We start from the raw sequence: 17,525 nt of genomic DNA on the forward strand, positions 1-17,525 counted from the left end.
CAGCAAGCCATTGCTGCAATTGGGAGAACCAATTCCACTCAACTTTGTTACCCTCTTGTTGACTCAAACCCCTCATTCTACATAACGCAAGTTTAGGCAATCGGTTGTCACTCATGTTCATGATGCGCAACCAGTAACCCAGGATCCTCTTAAACACCTGTACACTTGATGCCAACCTGCCAGATTCAAGCCTCACCATCCAGTCTGGAGTGTTCTTTGGCCAACACATCAGCTTTTTCATAAACCTGAGCTGCACCCTTTCAACAACATACAAATATCTGTTTGCCCAAATTTCTGATCCATACAGGAGAGTTGATGAAATTATGGTTTCTAGCAGTTTGATCTTAGTTTCCCACGATTTAGATCTACCATTACAAAGAATACTCAAAACTTTTCCCATCTGTGGAGTTGACCTGCTCACAAAATAATCAGCAGCTGTTTTATATTTACAATTAAATGTGAATGGAACTCCTAGATAAACGTATTTTTTACAAAACTGTATTAGTTGACCTTCGTAAAATACATCTCCTAAAACTTTCGGTTTATTTGATCTTGAAAAAGGGATAATTTTTGTTTTTTCTGAGTTTAACGTAATTGAATTGTTTTTACAATATATTTCCAGTGTTTTAGTTTTCTTGGTTAAATCTGACCAAGATTGACCAAACATTACCACATCATCGGCAAAGAGCAACATAATAATATCTTTTTTACTATTAATACTCAATCCAACATGATCAGCTTTTGCAAAGTATTCTAAAATATCGCTAATGTATAGAACAAACAACAATGGACTTAAACACTCTCCTTGCAAGACACCTTGCGTTATCTCTATATCATCAGTACGATTATTATCAATTTTCAAATGAAGGCAAGCATTATCGTATAAGTTTTTTATTATTCTTATTAGCTTTCCACTTAATCCCAAATAATAAAGTTTATTCCATAACTTTTCATGATTAATGCAATCAAATGCTCTTTTAAAGTCTATAAACATTGCTAAATAATAACTTTTTTTAAATCTAGTGTGAATACTCATAAGCGAATTAATTGCAAATAAATGATCCAAACAACTACGACCCTTCCTGAATCCAGCTTGCTCTTCCGGAAGAATGTTATTTGTTTCCGCCCAATCATATATCCTTTTAGTCAAAATACCTGTAAATAGTTTGCAAATTGTATTTACAAGAGCTATTCCTCTATAATTTTCTGGGTCGTGCTTGTCCCCTTTTTTAAACAGCATTGTTATCTTTAATTTTGACCACAATTTAGGAACCTGCTCGTTGCTTAATATCGTATTGAACAAGTTTAACAAATAGTGCTCCCACTCAGGTGTGAGATGTTTAAACACTTCATTAGGAATTTTATCAGTACCGGGAGACTTATGTAATTTGCATGATTTTATAATTAATTGCAATTCCTCTAAATCAATGTTACGATCCAGATAAGGATCGCTTACAGAATAAAAATTATATTTAATATGTATCCTAGGAGGATACACAGCCTTTAAAAAATTATTCCATTCAATTATGCTGATATAGTTTTTTTGGACCGGTTTTACAGTAAAATATTTTACAGTATTCCAAAACTCTGCGCTATTTTTAACATTTGAAAATTTTGAAATCAATTCCCTTGTGAATACATTCTTTTTTTGAGCAATTAGTTTTTTATAGTTTTTTTTAACAGATAAATAATTCTTTAGCAAGTCGGAGTTGTTTGGCTCATGTTTAAACAGTCTATATGCATTCCTAACATTCATAACATAGAGAGATAATATGTAATAAAAAATGCATGCACGAGGAGCGTACATCTATCCTTATCCCAATTATATTTTTTTTTTGTAAATTATTAATAATACACCTTGACCTTGTGCCTGCTAAATCAAGGACATATCCTGTGTACATCTATTAGCACATATTTAAGAATATTAGTATAATGGGGTTATGATTAAATAATAAAAAACAAAATTTGTACCTTTTTGTTTTTAATCTTATAGAACTATTATTATTTAGCTCATCTTATCCAGTTTATTTGTACATCATCATCATATAGGTAAGATTTTAGATTGTTATGCTATCCACGAAGCAGATTCAACGACCCACTCTCCTCCATTGAATTGAAGTCCTAAGAGTGTCGTGTTTTACCTGAAGTCCTTAAAATCTTTCCTATACGAAGTGAAAAATGCTGTAGATCCTTTATTCCTTTCGAATATGGCAATAAATGAAATTTGTTTTAGATAAATTAGAGGTGATGAGCTGAGTGACACACAAACCGCGCGTGTATGTTGGGCGATTGTCAATCATACAAAAAAAAAATTTATTTATTTTTTTATTTATAATAATTTGTCTTGGGGACATACCCCATACAAATGAAGACTGGTCAAATATAGTGAACAACATGGTAAGAAAAAAGAGACCAGAATATATAAATCTCTTTAACAAAAACTTACAGTTTAAATGTTAAGTATTAGGGTTGATTAAACGACAAAAGGTACACAAATCAGCGAGTACCCAACATTTCATTCCTATTACAGCTCGTAATAATTTGAGCAATTTAGAAAGTTTTTGAAAATATTTATGTTTTTTTAAAATTTCTTTCTAATTAAGTTGTCACAAGCCTGCGGAGGTAGACTGAGGAATTGGAGTACCTCAGAAAGCTGGAAATCAGGTAATGGAGAAAAAAAGCTCTGGCCAGAAATGCTTGGAGAACCAATACTCTGAAGGTCAACTTCCTATGCAGACTGTTGCACTAAAAAGCAAATAAAAAAACAAAAAATCATGTGTATAATCAGATGAGGAAAGATGTAAAGGAAGCTGTATAAATTGACTGTATAATTATAAATATGTATAATTAATTAACTCATATTTTTTAATTAACATTTGACCATTTGGCAAAGTATTGGGCCTATCTGTTTAATCAAAGGATGAAGTTTAAACGACAATGTAAAGAAGTTCTTAAATTGTACTTGAATCTAATGTCAAAGTAATAATAACAATGAATTTGTCAATGTATGTTGGTGATGGTTAATTTTCTTAAAAACGTGATGAATTTTTCTATTGTTTAATAGAATAGCGTCTCATAAAAAACCTTTGCTTTAAGCATTTCTGCTACAATCAATTTAAATTAAATGGTGCTACTCTTCACTGAGCAAAAATATTTTATTGACAAAAAATGGCCAGCATAAGGGTCTGAGACGTGAAATAAAATGTAAAAAATATTAATGAAAATTTAATGCAGTAAAATTTTACTTAAATGATATCAAATTTTGCAAAAGTACAATGGATTCTTTTTCTAATATCTTCTGCAAGGATGTATGAAGACACTGTTCGGGGGATGTTATCAGAAAACCTAATAGTAAGAGAAATCTTTTATAAAAATGGGGAAAAATTAGAAAGAAATTTTAAAAAAACATAAATATTTTCAAAAACTTTCTAAATTGCTCAAATTATTACGAGCTGTAATAGGAATGAAATGTTGGGTACTCGCTGATTTGTGTACCTTTTGTCGTTTAATCAACCCTTATACTTAACATTTAAACTGTAAGTTTTTGTTAAAGAGATTTTTGTACCTTTTGGACAGTTTTAATTATAGTTTCATAGTCCTATGACGAACAATATTTAAACTTCATAGACATCTTTGAATATGATCTCTCTGCGTACAGTTTGCCTTTATATCTGCAACATAATGAAACGGACCCCTCATCTTTTTACAACCAGGGCTTGGGACCGGCTTCGGCGGATTTAGTCCGTCAGTTAGTTTTAGTCACACATAATATAACAAAACATTGCAATTGATGTAATAAAATAATTATATACAACAAACCTTTCACAGTGAGGAGGATTTATTTAACATTATGTATATTGCTTCCTCTGAATTAGGTCTACAATCCTTAGAACTGCATCAAATTTAATTAATTTTAGTTGGTTATCTTAAAGTTTTCTACATTATTAAAAAAAACTACGAGCGTAATATTTCAAAAAATAGGTAAAGAAGTTGGAAGTTAGTTAATTTAACGTTTTTATTACTCAGCTGTGTTTCATTATTCATCTAAAGGAATTTCAAAAATTTATGAATAGTAGAAATAAATTAGTGAGTAAAATTGTTGAAAACATGGAATTAAATAAAATAAAGAAATTAACTAATAAATATTGTAGAATATGACATTGAATTTGTTTTAATCGCAAATATATATGTAAATTACAATGAAATAAATTTCTTTGTTCAATGGAAAAATAATATATAGTGTGTTTTTCGATTTCTTGTTACAGACAACACTGTATATGAAAAAAATCTTATATTTCGATAATCAATTATAATAAGCCATGAAAAGGCGGGTGAGTAAGTTAAGGCGTAAGGCTTAGGCCTAAATTGGCCCATATCTTATTTAAAACTAAAATGACATATTTCCATTCACGGTATTGACCGTGTCAATATAAAAAATATATCGGGACAACAATAAAGATTCATTGCGAAAAACAAATTCTATTTCAATCATATATTTTTTTAAAAGAGAAACATGCACAAACAAATTAATTAATATTATCATTAAATAGAAATCACATGCAGTCAGTCCTAATGTCCGTTACCTGCTGGCTCTCTAACGACCGAAATGAAATATTTTAAATTAAAAATATATCGGTTTCGATTTTTGTTTTTACATTGTTTTTAGCATTAAAATGTACGCGTCTTTTAATCCCGGATTGAATTTAAAATTATAATTTATAATTTCGTCATTTAACGAAGTCCACGAATTATTTTGACTTTTTATCGCGCAAACATAGTGACCGGAATTAAGGCCTGAACCGAAGTGGTAAATCACGGACGCCAGTGTGAAATTAAAGCCGTCAATTTTAACATTATTTTCATCGAAAGAGCGAATTTCATTTAAAACACGATTTCCTTGGTAACGCTTTAATATTACTATTAGATAGTCCGATACCGAATTTAATTTACTTTTAATATAAATATTATTTTCCCCGCATTCTGAACAAGTTATATCCGATAATTTATAGTCGAATAACGTTAGAAAACCAACCGGTTCGTTATTTTGGACAACCCCGAATTCTAGGAAGTACATTATTTCAGGATTAAAGGGAACGTCATCCCAATAATGATTGCAATTGAAACATTTTCTAACGAATTTAACTGTGCAATCAAATAACTTGCTCGGAATGATATTTTCTGTTTTTAAAGCATTTATTACGAACGATAGAAATTCTTGCGCGTCTTGCTGAATATTAGCGTTGAAGTTTATGTCGTTTTGAGCAATTAGTCCACGGAGTCTTTTGGTGTTAGATTTTTTGGTTCCACGAGTTATTCCGGTTGTTAAAATATTAAATAATTCGCAAGTTACACTCACTTTTTGGTAGTTATCGCGAGTTTTTGGATCCGGGAAAGTTAAGTTTATATTATTGACGAGGTTATTCGTTAGGTTAAATTTAACGGAATTTATATTAATTAAACACTGTGCCACAACATTTGCGTAACACGAAACGCCGTCAGAATTCGGTAAGCCAAATATTTCCGTTTTAGAACAAAGTTCGCGATTAATATTTGATTGGAGAAGGGATTCTTCTTTTGTTAAATTGATGGTGGGGGAAACGCGAATATTATTATTCGCAGTTTGCAAACGTGGTGATTGGATCATTTTATTTAAACGACGGTATTCACTTATCGCGTCCGTATCTACTTTTATTTTTGACGAATCGAAATCAATTAAATACAAACCGGTTAAATTAGTGACCCGCGAGAGAGCTACGTAGTGCATACCCGGTGCAAACACTTCTTTACCTAAACTCGTGAACAAACAATCCAAGGTTAGGCCTTGAGATTTGTGGATGGTTACCGCGTACGAAAGAGTCACCGGAAATTGTTTCCTATGCACGTAAATATTTTTTAACAACAGAAATCGCGCTTTAACCCTTTCTAAAGAAAAGGGCTTGTTATTCACGAGAATTATTAAAGTATCTACCACGTTTCCTTTATAAACAAACCGTTCAACTGTACCGATTGTTCCGTTTACAATTCCGTTAGCAATATCGATATTTCTTTTAACCATTATTTTCGCGCCAACAAATAAATTTATTGTTTTAGATAAATTAGCAGTGCGGGAGACGTCTTCCGAAATTTTATTAATTAAAACGTTCAAATCTTTTATTTTTTTATTCGAGAGTTTAAAATTATAATCAATTTCATCGATGCTATCTATTGTGACTATTTCTTTCGCAAATTTATCTGAATAAAGTTTATTAAAACTTGTGCACTGAGCTTTAGTCGCGAAGAGACACAACGGATTTTTACCGGAATCGAGTAATTCTTTATAATTTTCTATTACATTATTTAAATCATTTTTTGGCAAAACACGCGAGTTTAATAGTGCGATGTCTTCTGCGCAGATATTACCTGGCCGAATATTGAGCAAAGTGTTTACGAAACCGCTTTTATCATTTTTCTGTCTCACGTTAATTTTTAATTCGTCGTATTCGAACATCGACCAAAGATCAGCAGAACCGATAGACCCGAGTTTGGATTTGCATTCGATGCGAGTTAATTTTTTAAAAACTTGATTACCTTTAACTGGCTGCAATTGTAACAAATCACCGAAAAGTGAAATATTAAAATTTCCGAATGGTTCATTATTTTTGGCAATTTCCGTCAACCGAAGATGAATATAAGCGAAAACGAGACTCGAAACTAAACTAATTTCATCTATTATCAACAATTTCATGTCTTGAAGAACGTGCCTAATCGCCCGACAGCTTTCGACGTTTAATTTATTATATTCGGCGGTTTGCTGGTGCTCTACCGGGAGCGATAAAAGCCGGTAAATGGTGATGCCATTTACATTATATGCAGCCAGGCCGGTCGGAGCCGTTATAGCCACTGAAACAGTGTCTTTCTTAGGCGGAAATGTATTATTAATGCAAACTTTTAACGCTTTTAAGAGATACGATTTACCCGTACCGCCTACACCAGATACGAATAATTTTATTTGACTATTGCATTTTTTTTGACTTTGGTCGATAAGTGTTTTAGATATTTTATTAAAAATCCGGCTCTGATCTTCGTTTAAATTAAATTTACTATCGCGATCATCAATGTTAGTATACATCGCCGCGCAAACTTCCAACATCGCCACGTCTGCATCCAGCACTTCTCGGATAATATTATCGTCTTCTAAATTAATGAAATTCTCTTCTTTGAATTCCGCAATTTTACTCTGAAGTTCTTTGATTCCTTCTTCAATCATAATTAATTTATCGTGGTAAGTCATGGCCTCTTTTAATTCCGCGGAATAATGGTCAAACGCTTCTTGGTACGTCCGAAAACCTTTTAAAATATCCGATTCATTTCGCCACGGTTTAAAAAGAAGTAAAAGGGAATGATAATACTTATTGCGGTCTTGTTCTGTATTTAACGTTTTGTAAATGGGGTGTTGAATCACGTAAGGTTTACCGCGCTTTCTTAAAATAACATTATTTTTTAAATTTATTCGGTTTTCGGCTTCTAATTGATCGCGGGAAAGATCGTGATAACGACAGAAATCGTATAAGTTTAATGTTTCTAGATTGTCGGGTCGATTCGGATAATAGTCGTTCAGCCATGACTTCAAATATATATCCGTGGAATTAGCCGGCATATTTTTTAGTTCATTATACGGTTTTAAACATAGTTTTCTATTCTCGCGAAACGTGGTGCTGATATATCTCATATCTTCTGATTTACCGTACAAATGATGCCCGAGTAACCGATCCACTGTTTCGTATAACCCGATCTGCCGATGCGTTAATTTTTTTAAGCCTAAACTCCACAACGCTTTTTTATTCGATTCTTTACATATATCAGCCCATAAATCTTCTAATTCCGTTTTTTCATTTTTAGATATATAACTAGTTACGTAAATGACTAATCTCAAATCACCGTCTTTAACAAATTGCACGTCAACGTTAAACCCGCCGGAAGCTAATAGAAGGACAGGGTTGTAGTCATTAATGCGAACCTCACTTCTCTGTCTAGGCAAGTCATAAACACGTTTCGGACCGAAACCTTTAACTCTAGACGCGATTGTAGAAATTATGTCATTAATTATTAATTCGTCAGTAACTTTACGCGGAAATCCAAACCGACATTTGGTATAAATTTTTTGTTTAACGCGATATTTACGCTGACAGTATGAGTTGCACTTATGCATTTGATATTTCCGAACATACGAGTGTAAGACAGGTGACTCTAAAGGATCCGGCAACCGAGCACAAATGTATGTATTAATAAAATCGGCAACGTTTTTTAAGGAGACGTTATTAATTTCCGGACTATCCCGAATCCACAATAACATGTGGTAATGCGGCGCCCCCTTTCTTGATATTCTACGCGCCAAAAATAGTGCTCTACGAAACCTAATACCGGGTTTATTTTATCGTTAATTAGGAACTTGAACATATTTCGGATGAGACGGTGATAATATCTGCATACGCTAGTCGGATCTAACGCACATAACTCCCCGGCGGACATTTTCTCCACGTTAGGAACATCTTTATTAATTTTGACAATGTATTGCAATAACTCGGAATGATCATATTCTGCACATGACAAAGTTACAAAAAAAGTCGGCGCCCCAAAATCGCGTGTCATGGCATTGAGTTCTTGGCGACGACGTTGCCAATACTCCTTAGTACCCCGTAACGAACTAAATAAATTGATTAAATGTTGTTCCAACTGTTCATCGTTTACGGTAACTTTAGTTAAAATATCATTGACCGTGTACGGTTTGTACGCGCGAACGTTTAACAAGTGGGCAATGGCCCCGCCAAGGTATTTAAATTCACTGTCATTTAACAAATGAAATAAATAACAAGGATCCCGCCGAAATCGCCCGTCTTTATTCAATATTCGCGTTTTATGATACTCAGCGTCCGACAGAGGATAATTTCTATTTATGTCAAATTTTCCGAACCTGCCTTTAGGAAATAGATGCGGAAATGTTAAATAATCTAAATTTTTATCAAAAACCGACACATACTCTCCCTTCATTTGCTGCATTTGATACGATTCGATTTCGCTCGATTCAACCGCGCTCATATTTATCGGATGAAGGGAGTGAAAAGTATAAAATCCGGTTTTATAAAAAGTTGTACTATCTACTTTTTTTATGGATGCCCCGGATACATCCTTAAAAGTATATTTGTTACCTATATTTTCGTTAATATTCGGTAATAATTTTACATTTAGATTTACGTTCGCGTACAACGGGTTAATTTCTTTTAAAGCAGCAATCGCTTTGTAAATTTTATTCGCGCTCACTAAATCTCGCCATATGACTCGGTTTTGAGTAGGTACGCCATTAACCAGTACAACCACTTCATGATTTTGGGGCAATTCATTCGGAAGTAGGTCCACGTTTTTCTGCAAAGGGAGGGGTAAATAAGTGACGCGACCCTTTAACCCTTTAAGTTTTTCACTGACCGCAATTTTCCCTTTTTTCGGTTGGAGACGAATTACACATTGGAACGATTTAACTAATTGGGTCAGCATTGTTTCGAATATATTCAGCTTACCAACTTCTTTTGGCACGGTATCTACTTCTAAACAGTTATACGCGGCGCGTCCGGGAATACAATTTTGATTCAATTTTCGTGCACAGTATGTACAAATTTTAAGACCGCGTCGGCGAATATTATCATAGTTTTTATTAATATTAAGAATTATAGATTGCCATGATTTGTTATTGTTTTTCTTAAAATTTACGAAATCTTTTAAATCCTCGTCATAAGTTAACATATTGCAACACGCGCAAAAATTCTCCGGAAAAGAACAGACTGTACGTTTTAAGGAAGATAAGTTTTTTTTATATTTATGCAGAATATTTATTTCATTGGTGTCGCAACTAGTAGATGGTACGTACTTCTTAAATTTATTGGTGTCGATTTTAAGTGTTCCGAGAAACTTTTTTAAATCTTTAACGGACCGTAAAATAGAGTCGACATTATTTGCTTTATTAATTCTTGTACTTACACGATTAATTTTGAAAAATAGATTACGTATGATGTAAATCTGTCTTTTTATGTTCCTAAACGCGGTGTAATGTACCGCCAATTCTGAAAGAAGTTGTAGAAGTGTACTGCATTTGAATATACTGTTGTGTGAAGCGCAGTGTATGGTGTGACCTTTTTTATTGTGATGTCTGTACCGACATGTGTTTGCAAGCTTTTTGATTGACACAGTATTTATACCGCCCTGAACAAATTCAACTAATTTATTTAAAATAGTGCTCATACATTGTTTTGAAAATTTACACGTGATACCGCAAGGCCATTCTACAATATTATTACCTTTAGTAATGTACTTTTTTAAATTGTGTGCGTTCACGAAAACGTGCTGACTATTTGCAAGAAATGTATGACCGGGAGGAATCGCGCTATAAGAGCTTTCGAAGAAATAAGGTTCAGAATGTGCAGTGTGTTTCTGTTTACCTCCGAATACTTTCACGATATTTTTAGGAGTTAGAGTTTTAATTTTATTGATTTCGAACTTATTAACGGCCTCATCAACAACGGCTTTTAATTTATTGTTTAGAAATCTTAAGTATGATCGAGCGATTCCGACTAAATGATTAGAATGTTTTATCAGGTAATAAAACAATGTGCGTTTAGTTTTATTTTTGACAATATAATGTTTATTAACTTTACTATTTAGCTTTAAATTTGCACATAATCTGTTTATTAACGCGCATTCACCTTGAAACCTATTTATCTTTTTTCGTGTCTGTATCCGTTTTTTCAATAAATTAGCGAATGACACCGAGGGCTTATTTACGTTTTGCCGAGTCAAAAAGTACCGGATATTTCTTTTTAAGTTGATAACAGCTCGATTTCTTCCATCATAACGTTTTTGTCTACTGCTGACTTTGTTTCTTTTCTCTTCATTGTACTTTCTTTGTGTTTCAGTCTTCTTTTCACTGTTTATTCTGTCTTTTTGTTTTTGCTTCCTTGCTATGCCAACTTTATGGACAACATTGTATACTCTTTGCTTCTTTCTTTTTTGTTCTGAATGAGCTGTGTCATATTCTCTCTGTTTCTTCTGTATCTCCTCTTTATGAGATAAATTATACTTTCTCTGTTTTTTCTTTACTTTCTCTTTATGAGATAAATCGTACTCTCTCTGTTTTTTGTTTATTTCCTCTTTATGAGATAAATCGTACTCTCTCTGTTTTTTGTTTATTTCCTCTTTATGAAATAAATCGTACTCTCTCTGTTTTTTGTTTATTTCCTCTCTATGAAATAAATCGTACTCTTTCTGTTTCTCTTGGATTTTTTGTTTATGTTCTAAATTGTACTCTTTCTGTTTCTCTTTAATGTGTTCTTTATGTTCTAAATTGTACTCTTTCTGTTTCTCTTGGATTTTTTCTTTATGTTCTATATTGTACTCTTTCTGTTTCTCTTGGATTTTTTCTTTTTGTCTAAAATTATATTGTTGCTGTTTTCTTACTATTCCCTCGCGATTTTTAACGTAGTACCGTTGTTGCTTAGTGGCGGCGGGAGTCACAGTAGTGTAGTTCTCGAGCTCAGCAGTGCTGTCAATTGTCTGTCTAATGCCCGTTACTAAATTTTTAATTATTTGCTTTCTTTTTCGATATTTAGAAGGCATTTTTGTAAAAATATAAACATAAGTAAATAATTAATATAGAAGATATACTTAACGTATATTTTTTCTTAGATTCTGAAAACAAAAACAAAAATTATTTTTTAACTTTGTAAAAAGAAGTGATTTTGGTTTGTTGCAATAGAACTTCAAAAAGTAATGTATCCGATTGGGAATATTTTAGTATAGGAAAAAAAAAAAAAATGGACCGCCAGAACAATAGTTGACCATAACTACAAACAGTAATGGAGGAAAAAAATTTTTAGTTATCCAAGCTGAATATGATTTATGGAATATATCAGATTTGCAACTTACACAAATAAAAAAAAAAAAACAAAAGGAAAATTAAAATTATGTAAATAAAAAACCTGAACTCAAACGAGAATGAATTTTCAATGACCGAGAGTTGAAAAAAGACTGTGGAAGTATCTTCAATCTTGGAAGTTTAGGACTCATGTAATCGTATTTCACACTAAATATAATAAAGCACTTTGACAAAATGTTTCAAATAAAACCTATTTATTGAAGTATAAAACTAAGCTCTAGTAATCGTGAAAGTGAAAAACTACTTAGTAAAGTGGTTGTCACTTTCGGTAACAAGTTTATTATCGACTTGAACTAATTTGGGCGATTGGAATATTTTCCTCACCAGAAGCAGGCAAAAAAAATGTTGCAAGTAGATCAAACAAAGGTGACACACTCCGAAAAACAGATAGAAATAAATAAATAAATTAGGGGATCCACATCTAAAAACTACATCAGGCAGGTAATTACTTTATTCTTTTGATCAAGCAACTAAAACAATCTAAGCAATATAATAATAACTTGTCGAAATAAGAAACTGAAATTTAACAATTAATCAGAACTAGGCTTAGTTTTTGACGAGACATCAGCAATTAAGGTGCACTCAATCTTACTAAAACAAGCTTCTCACGAACTTTGAATATTCAGCTACTTTTTGAAGTAAATTATATGAAACTAAGAAATAACAAAATATCTACTTACAAAATTAAGAAGAATTATGAATATGAAGTCTTCAACAAAGTTGCTTAATAAATAATAATATCGCAAAAATTGCTAGCACTTATTTCAACAATTGTTAAAAGACGTTTGATTTAGGTTAGGTTTTATCTTTACTTCTATTTTACAGTGTGTACAAACCATAAAGGAGAGGGGAATCACACTATTATAACCTTTATTAAGTAAAACACTATTTTTTTGTTCACAACCTCAGACAAAATAATAAAGTATAGTAAAATATATTTTATTAAGTTAGGAATTAGTTGTAAATATATTATCAGTATAGACATATCGTTGTTCTTTTTAAAATTTTAGAAGTTTTCACAGTGGGGCGCGCTAGTTGATGTAGATAGCAGGTAACAATGTTTAGATACACAGAAGGTTACAATGCAAAATAAATAATACGGTGTGTCTGCGTGCTTTTTCAAACACTGGTGTAATATTTATAATAATTAATAAAGATTTTTGAACAAACCTGTAATAATAAAGTCGTTGTATGTTTATTTTTTAATTTTAAACATTCTTTTGTGTTTAATTGTTCATTCATGAAAATCAGATCACCCATCGATAATTTGAAACGATTGCAATACTTTCCCTTAGTAGAGTAAGAGCAAGATGGCACTCGCAAATTTTATCAAATTCGGGCCAAGGTTTACCGAGTTAATAATGATAATTTTAGAGTGGCTTAACTTAGGTGAGGCAAACTCCCCTCCTTGACTATCTTCTTATCATTTTCCAAAATATTCTAAACCATTAAAAGTCTATTCTGTAAAGTTTCTATTCTGGTTTACAGGTTTTGTCAACATTGGGATAAGCAATAGTTTTATGCACTGTACTTTAATACTTTATATTATTATTATACCAAGTTAGTGGAAGGTATCTCAAATCAAATTAGTATCAAATTAGTGAGTAGAAGATAAAGACTAAAGAAAAGTTAGGGAGGAATGTTGCCAAGTTGTTATGATGAAAATGCAGACTGGGAAAAGTTATGGGGGATTAGTGAACAACTAGCCGGAAGGTGTAGAATGAAAATAAAAAAATGTTATAAGTTATGTGGGAATGGTAACAAATTGGAGGTAAGAAAATGGATATTGAGAGAAATGTTATGGGATGAAATGATGAATGATTTCACATCCCATGAAGAGGTACAATAGAAAGAAAATTGTGATTACATTACCTTCTAGTAAGAGCGGTGAGATAAATTAAGATTACATTGCTTCCTCTGAGGGATTTAAGAGAAGTAGAGCTCTGATCGCAATAACCTCTTCCAAAGAGGAAAAGAAAAGTTATCTACAATTAAAGTTCTTCTCCCTAAAATTTAAACTGCAATAACGGCATGATTGCAATACATCCCCTTTGAAGGTGTGAGATCAGAAGGCACTTAAGTGTAACGCACTCTAAATTCTTCTTCTTGCGAAATTTAATCAAAAACGGGTGAAAATTCACAGTGTTATTAAAATGATTAATAATAATATATTAGTTTGAGGCGGTATTATTTACGTAAGAAAAGTTCCCTCAGAAAGTATATAATGTGTCGAGACCCTCAAAAGTCATTACTACATTAATTCTCATTCTAATGGCGCTCTATTCATGAAAATCAATTCACGCGTTGATGATTTGTAACGTTTGCAATACTTCCCTTTAGTAGAGGTTAGAGCGTGATGGCACTTTAATGTCACGTAGGAAAGCTTCAACTACCCCTACATGCTAAATTTTATCAAAATCTGGCTCAAATTTTCAGAGTTATTAGTAATAATAGTTTTACAGTGGCCCTTACGCGCGTGGGGCGAACTCCCCTCCCAAAGATGCCCTCTAAAATTTAAATCTACATAAAATTTGGAAAATAATGACACTTTATTCACGAAAAGCGGTTCTATAGCGACGACCGATTAAAACGATTGCAAAACTTCCCCTTAGTAGGTGTAAGAGCAGAACGTCGCTTTAGTGGTACGTAGGGGAGCCCGAACCCTTTCACCCTCCCAAATTTTATCAAAATCGGGCCAAGATTTACAGAGTAATTAGTAATAATAATTTTAGAGGGGCCCTTACATAAAGGGGGCTAACTCCTCTCCCATTCGATGTACAGCGCCGAGACCCCCAAAAGGCACATCTACATAAAATTCCGAATCGAATGAAACCTCATTCATGAAAATCAGTTCGCGCGTTTAGGCGCTACGTTGTTTACAAAAAAGGTAACAACAACAACAACAACAAGAAGAAGAAGATTTTTTGAAAAAGCCGTTTTTGCTCATTTTCGGCAACTTTTTTCTCGAAACCTATTAGATCTGGGTTGATGCAAAAAAATTACAGTCATAAAGGAGGGTTTGCTCTTTATTTTAAAGAAAATTTGGGAATTTTATCTTTTATAGAAAAAGAGGAAAAAATTGTCAAAGTTGGGTGTTTTTCAACGTTACGCTTTTTCGTGCAGTTTTTGATGATCAACCCTTATTCAACTGTCCTACCATACAATTTTGACAATTTTTTTCTCTTTTTCTATAAAAGATAAAATTCCCAAATTTTCTTTATAATATAGGGCAAATCCTCCTTTATGACTGTATTTTTTTTGCAACAACCTAGATTTGATAGATTTTGAGAAAAAAGATGCTGAAAATGAGCAAAAACGGCATTTTCAAAAAATGTTCTTGTTCTTGTTCTTCTTCTTGTTGTTGTTGTTGTTGTTACCTTTTTTGTAAACAATGTAGCGCCTAAACGCGTGAACCGATTTTCATGAATGAGGTATCATTCGAGTCGGAATGTTATGTAGATGTGCCTTTTGGGGGTCTCGACCCTGTACATCAAATGGGAGAGGAGTTAGCCCCGTTTATGTAAGGCCCCCTCCAAAATTATTATCATTAATTACTCTGTAAATCTTAGCCCGATTTTGATGAAATTTGGTAGGATGATAGGGTTATGACTCCCCTCCATAACATTAAAGCGACGATCTGCTCTTACACTTCTTAAGGGGAAGTATAGCAATCGTTTCAAATTATCGAAACGTGAACCGATTTGCATGAATAAAGTGACATTCGAATCGAAATTTTGTACAGATTTGCACTTTAAAAGTCTCGACACTGTGCCTTATAAGGAGGGGAGTTTGCCCCACCCAAGTAACGCCCTATTATTAACTATTATTACCAATATTTCTATAACGCTTAGTCCGATTTTGATAAAATTTAGCACGAAGAAGTGGTTAAAGCTCCTCTACGTGGCTGTGAAGTGCCATCATGCTCTTACACCTACTAAGAGGAAGTACTGCAATCGTTAAAATTATCAATGAGTGAACCGATTTACATCAATGAATTGTCGTTCGATTCAAAATCTTTGCCTCTTTGCCTTTTAGGGAGAAGTACTGTAATCGCAGTTTATTTTTCTTACTCCTCTTAAAGGGAAGTACTGAAATCGCATTTTAATTTTGCTATTTACGTACAAATTACCTTCCTATTTTATTCAAAACGCTTTCTCAAAAAAATTGTTATTGAGGATGGTTTGGGGACCGCATTTATAATCATTCTTTAAAAAGATCTCTCCAATGGTAGTTACGGTTCCGACTTAACACCTGATCAGGTTATAATGATAAAATTAAAATTTATTATTCCCAATTTTAATAAAATCCGTAAAGCAGATATGTAACTTTGCAAAACAGACAAAAAGGAAAATCTATCCAAAAGGCACAAAAATATCTTTAACAAAAACTTACAGTTTAAAATGTTAAGTATAAGGGTTGATTAAACTTCAAAAGGTACACAAATCAGCAAGTACCCAACATTTCATTAATACTTCATTGATATTATTTAAGTAATTTTACTGCATTAATTTTCATTCATATTTTTTAGAATTTATTAGATGTTTCACAGACCCTTATGCTGGCCAGTTCATTCATTTTCTTTTTCTTTTATTTTATGATTTAAGGCGCGTCTACATCTAAGGTTATTGGCGCCCGGAGCTTTTTTCAGTGCACTGCCGGCCTCCGTACAGTGTTCTCTCGTTATAGACAACACTGTCCATCACCCGGACAGTGACCTGTTAGAAGCTCTTAGAAAGAGAAAATCTAAGGGTCTGCAGCTGGATTCAAACCCGGAACCTCTACATGGGAATCCAATACGCCAACCGCATAGCGAATTTCTTCCCTTTGTTCATTCATAATATTTTATTTTTTTGTTATAATTATGATAAAATGTATATTATATCTTCGTAATTAAATAGGTACTTTATTTTAGCTTTATTCCAAATTATTCTTCTGATTTATCTTTATTATGCCCTTTATTCTGAGTAGTCACATATATATGTAGGAAAGAAGAGAGTAGATAATACTTAACCAGAAAGAAAGAAAGAAAAACAAGGAATCACTTCAATAATAATCAATATGCAATAATATATTTTCTCGTCTTTACACCTTTTCGTCTTAAAACACACATTCAATATGATTATTTTATAACGCCTTGAAATTAATATTGACAAAGGAATATCTTTTCCCATTTCCATCAATATAAATATTGCGTGGAGTAGTATTTAACTAAAATAAATTTATCCGGGGGTGATTCCACATATATATATGTACATGCTCTAAGTTAAATGGTGTTCTACTTGAACAAATATTTTGTAGATTAAAATGGCCAGCATAAGGGTCTGTGAAACATCTAATAAATTCTAAAAAATATGAATGAAAATTAATGCAGTAAAATTACTTAAATAATATCAATGAAGTATTAATGAAATGTTGGGTACTTGCTGATTTGTGTACCTTTTGGCGTTTAATCAACCCTTATACTTAACATTTTAAACTGTAAGTTTTTGTTAAAGAGATATATATATAATGTAGCATTTATCATATATTTTTTTTTTATTAATGATCTTTTTTTTTACAGGGGCAA

The 17,525-nt window shown here is 32.6% G+C and overlaps 1 protein-coding gene across 1 annotated transcript; it reads right to left on the bottom strand.

Annotated features, from left to right (window-relative positions):
* Positions 1 to 4,591: 4,591 nt before the first annotated feature.
* LOC141459934 (uncharacterized) lies at positions 4,592 to 11,708 on the bottom strand. The gene is made up of 2 exons (XM_074139495.1): positions 10,517 to 11,708; positions 4,592 to 4,836 (listed from the first exon to the last, which is right to left on the bottom strand). The coding sequence occupies exons 1-2, from the start codon at positions 11,638 to 11,640 to the stop codon at positions 4,833 to 4,835; spliced, it is 1,128 nt and encodes a 375-aa protein (XP_073995596.1). The 5' UTR covers positions 11,641 to 11,708; the 3' UTR covers positions 4,592 to 4,832.
* Positions 11,709 to 17,525: the final 5,817 nt, after the last annotated feature.

The sequence above is a fragment of the Rhodnius prolixus genome, unplaced genomic scaffold, assembly GCF_049639745.1.
Source record: "Rhodnius prolixus isolate KJV_2025 unplaced genomic scaffold, Rpr scaffold_29, whole genome shotgun sequence".
In the NCBI taxonomy this organism is placed as follows: Eukaryota; Metazoa; Arthropoda; class Insecta; order Hemiptera; family Reduviidae; genus Rhodnius; species Rhodnius prolixus.

Coding starts and splice junctions, on each gene's coding strand:
- LOC141459934 (XM_074139495.1), bottom strand. CDS start 11,640: ATGCCTTCTAAATATCGAAAAAGAAAGCAAATAATTAAAAATTTAGTA.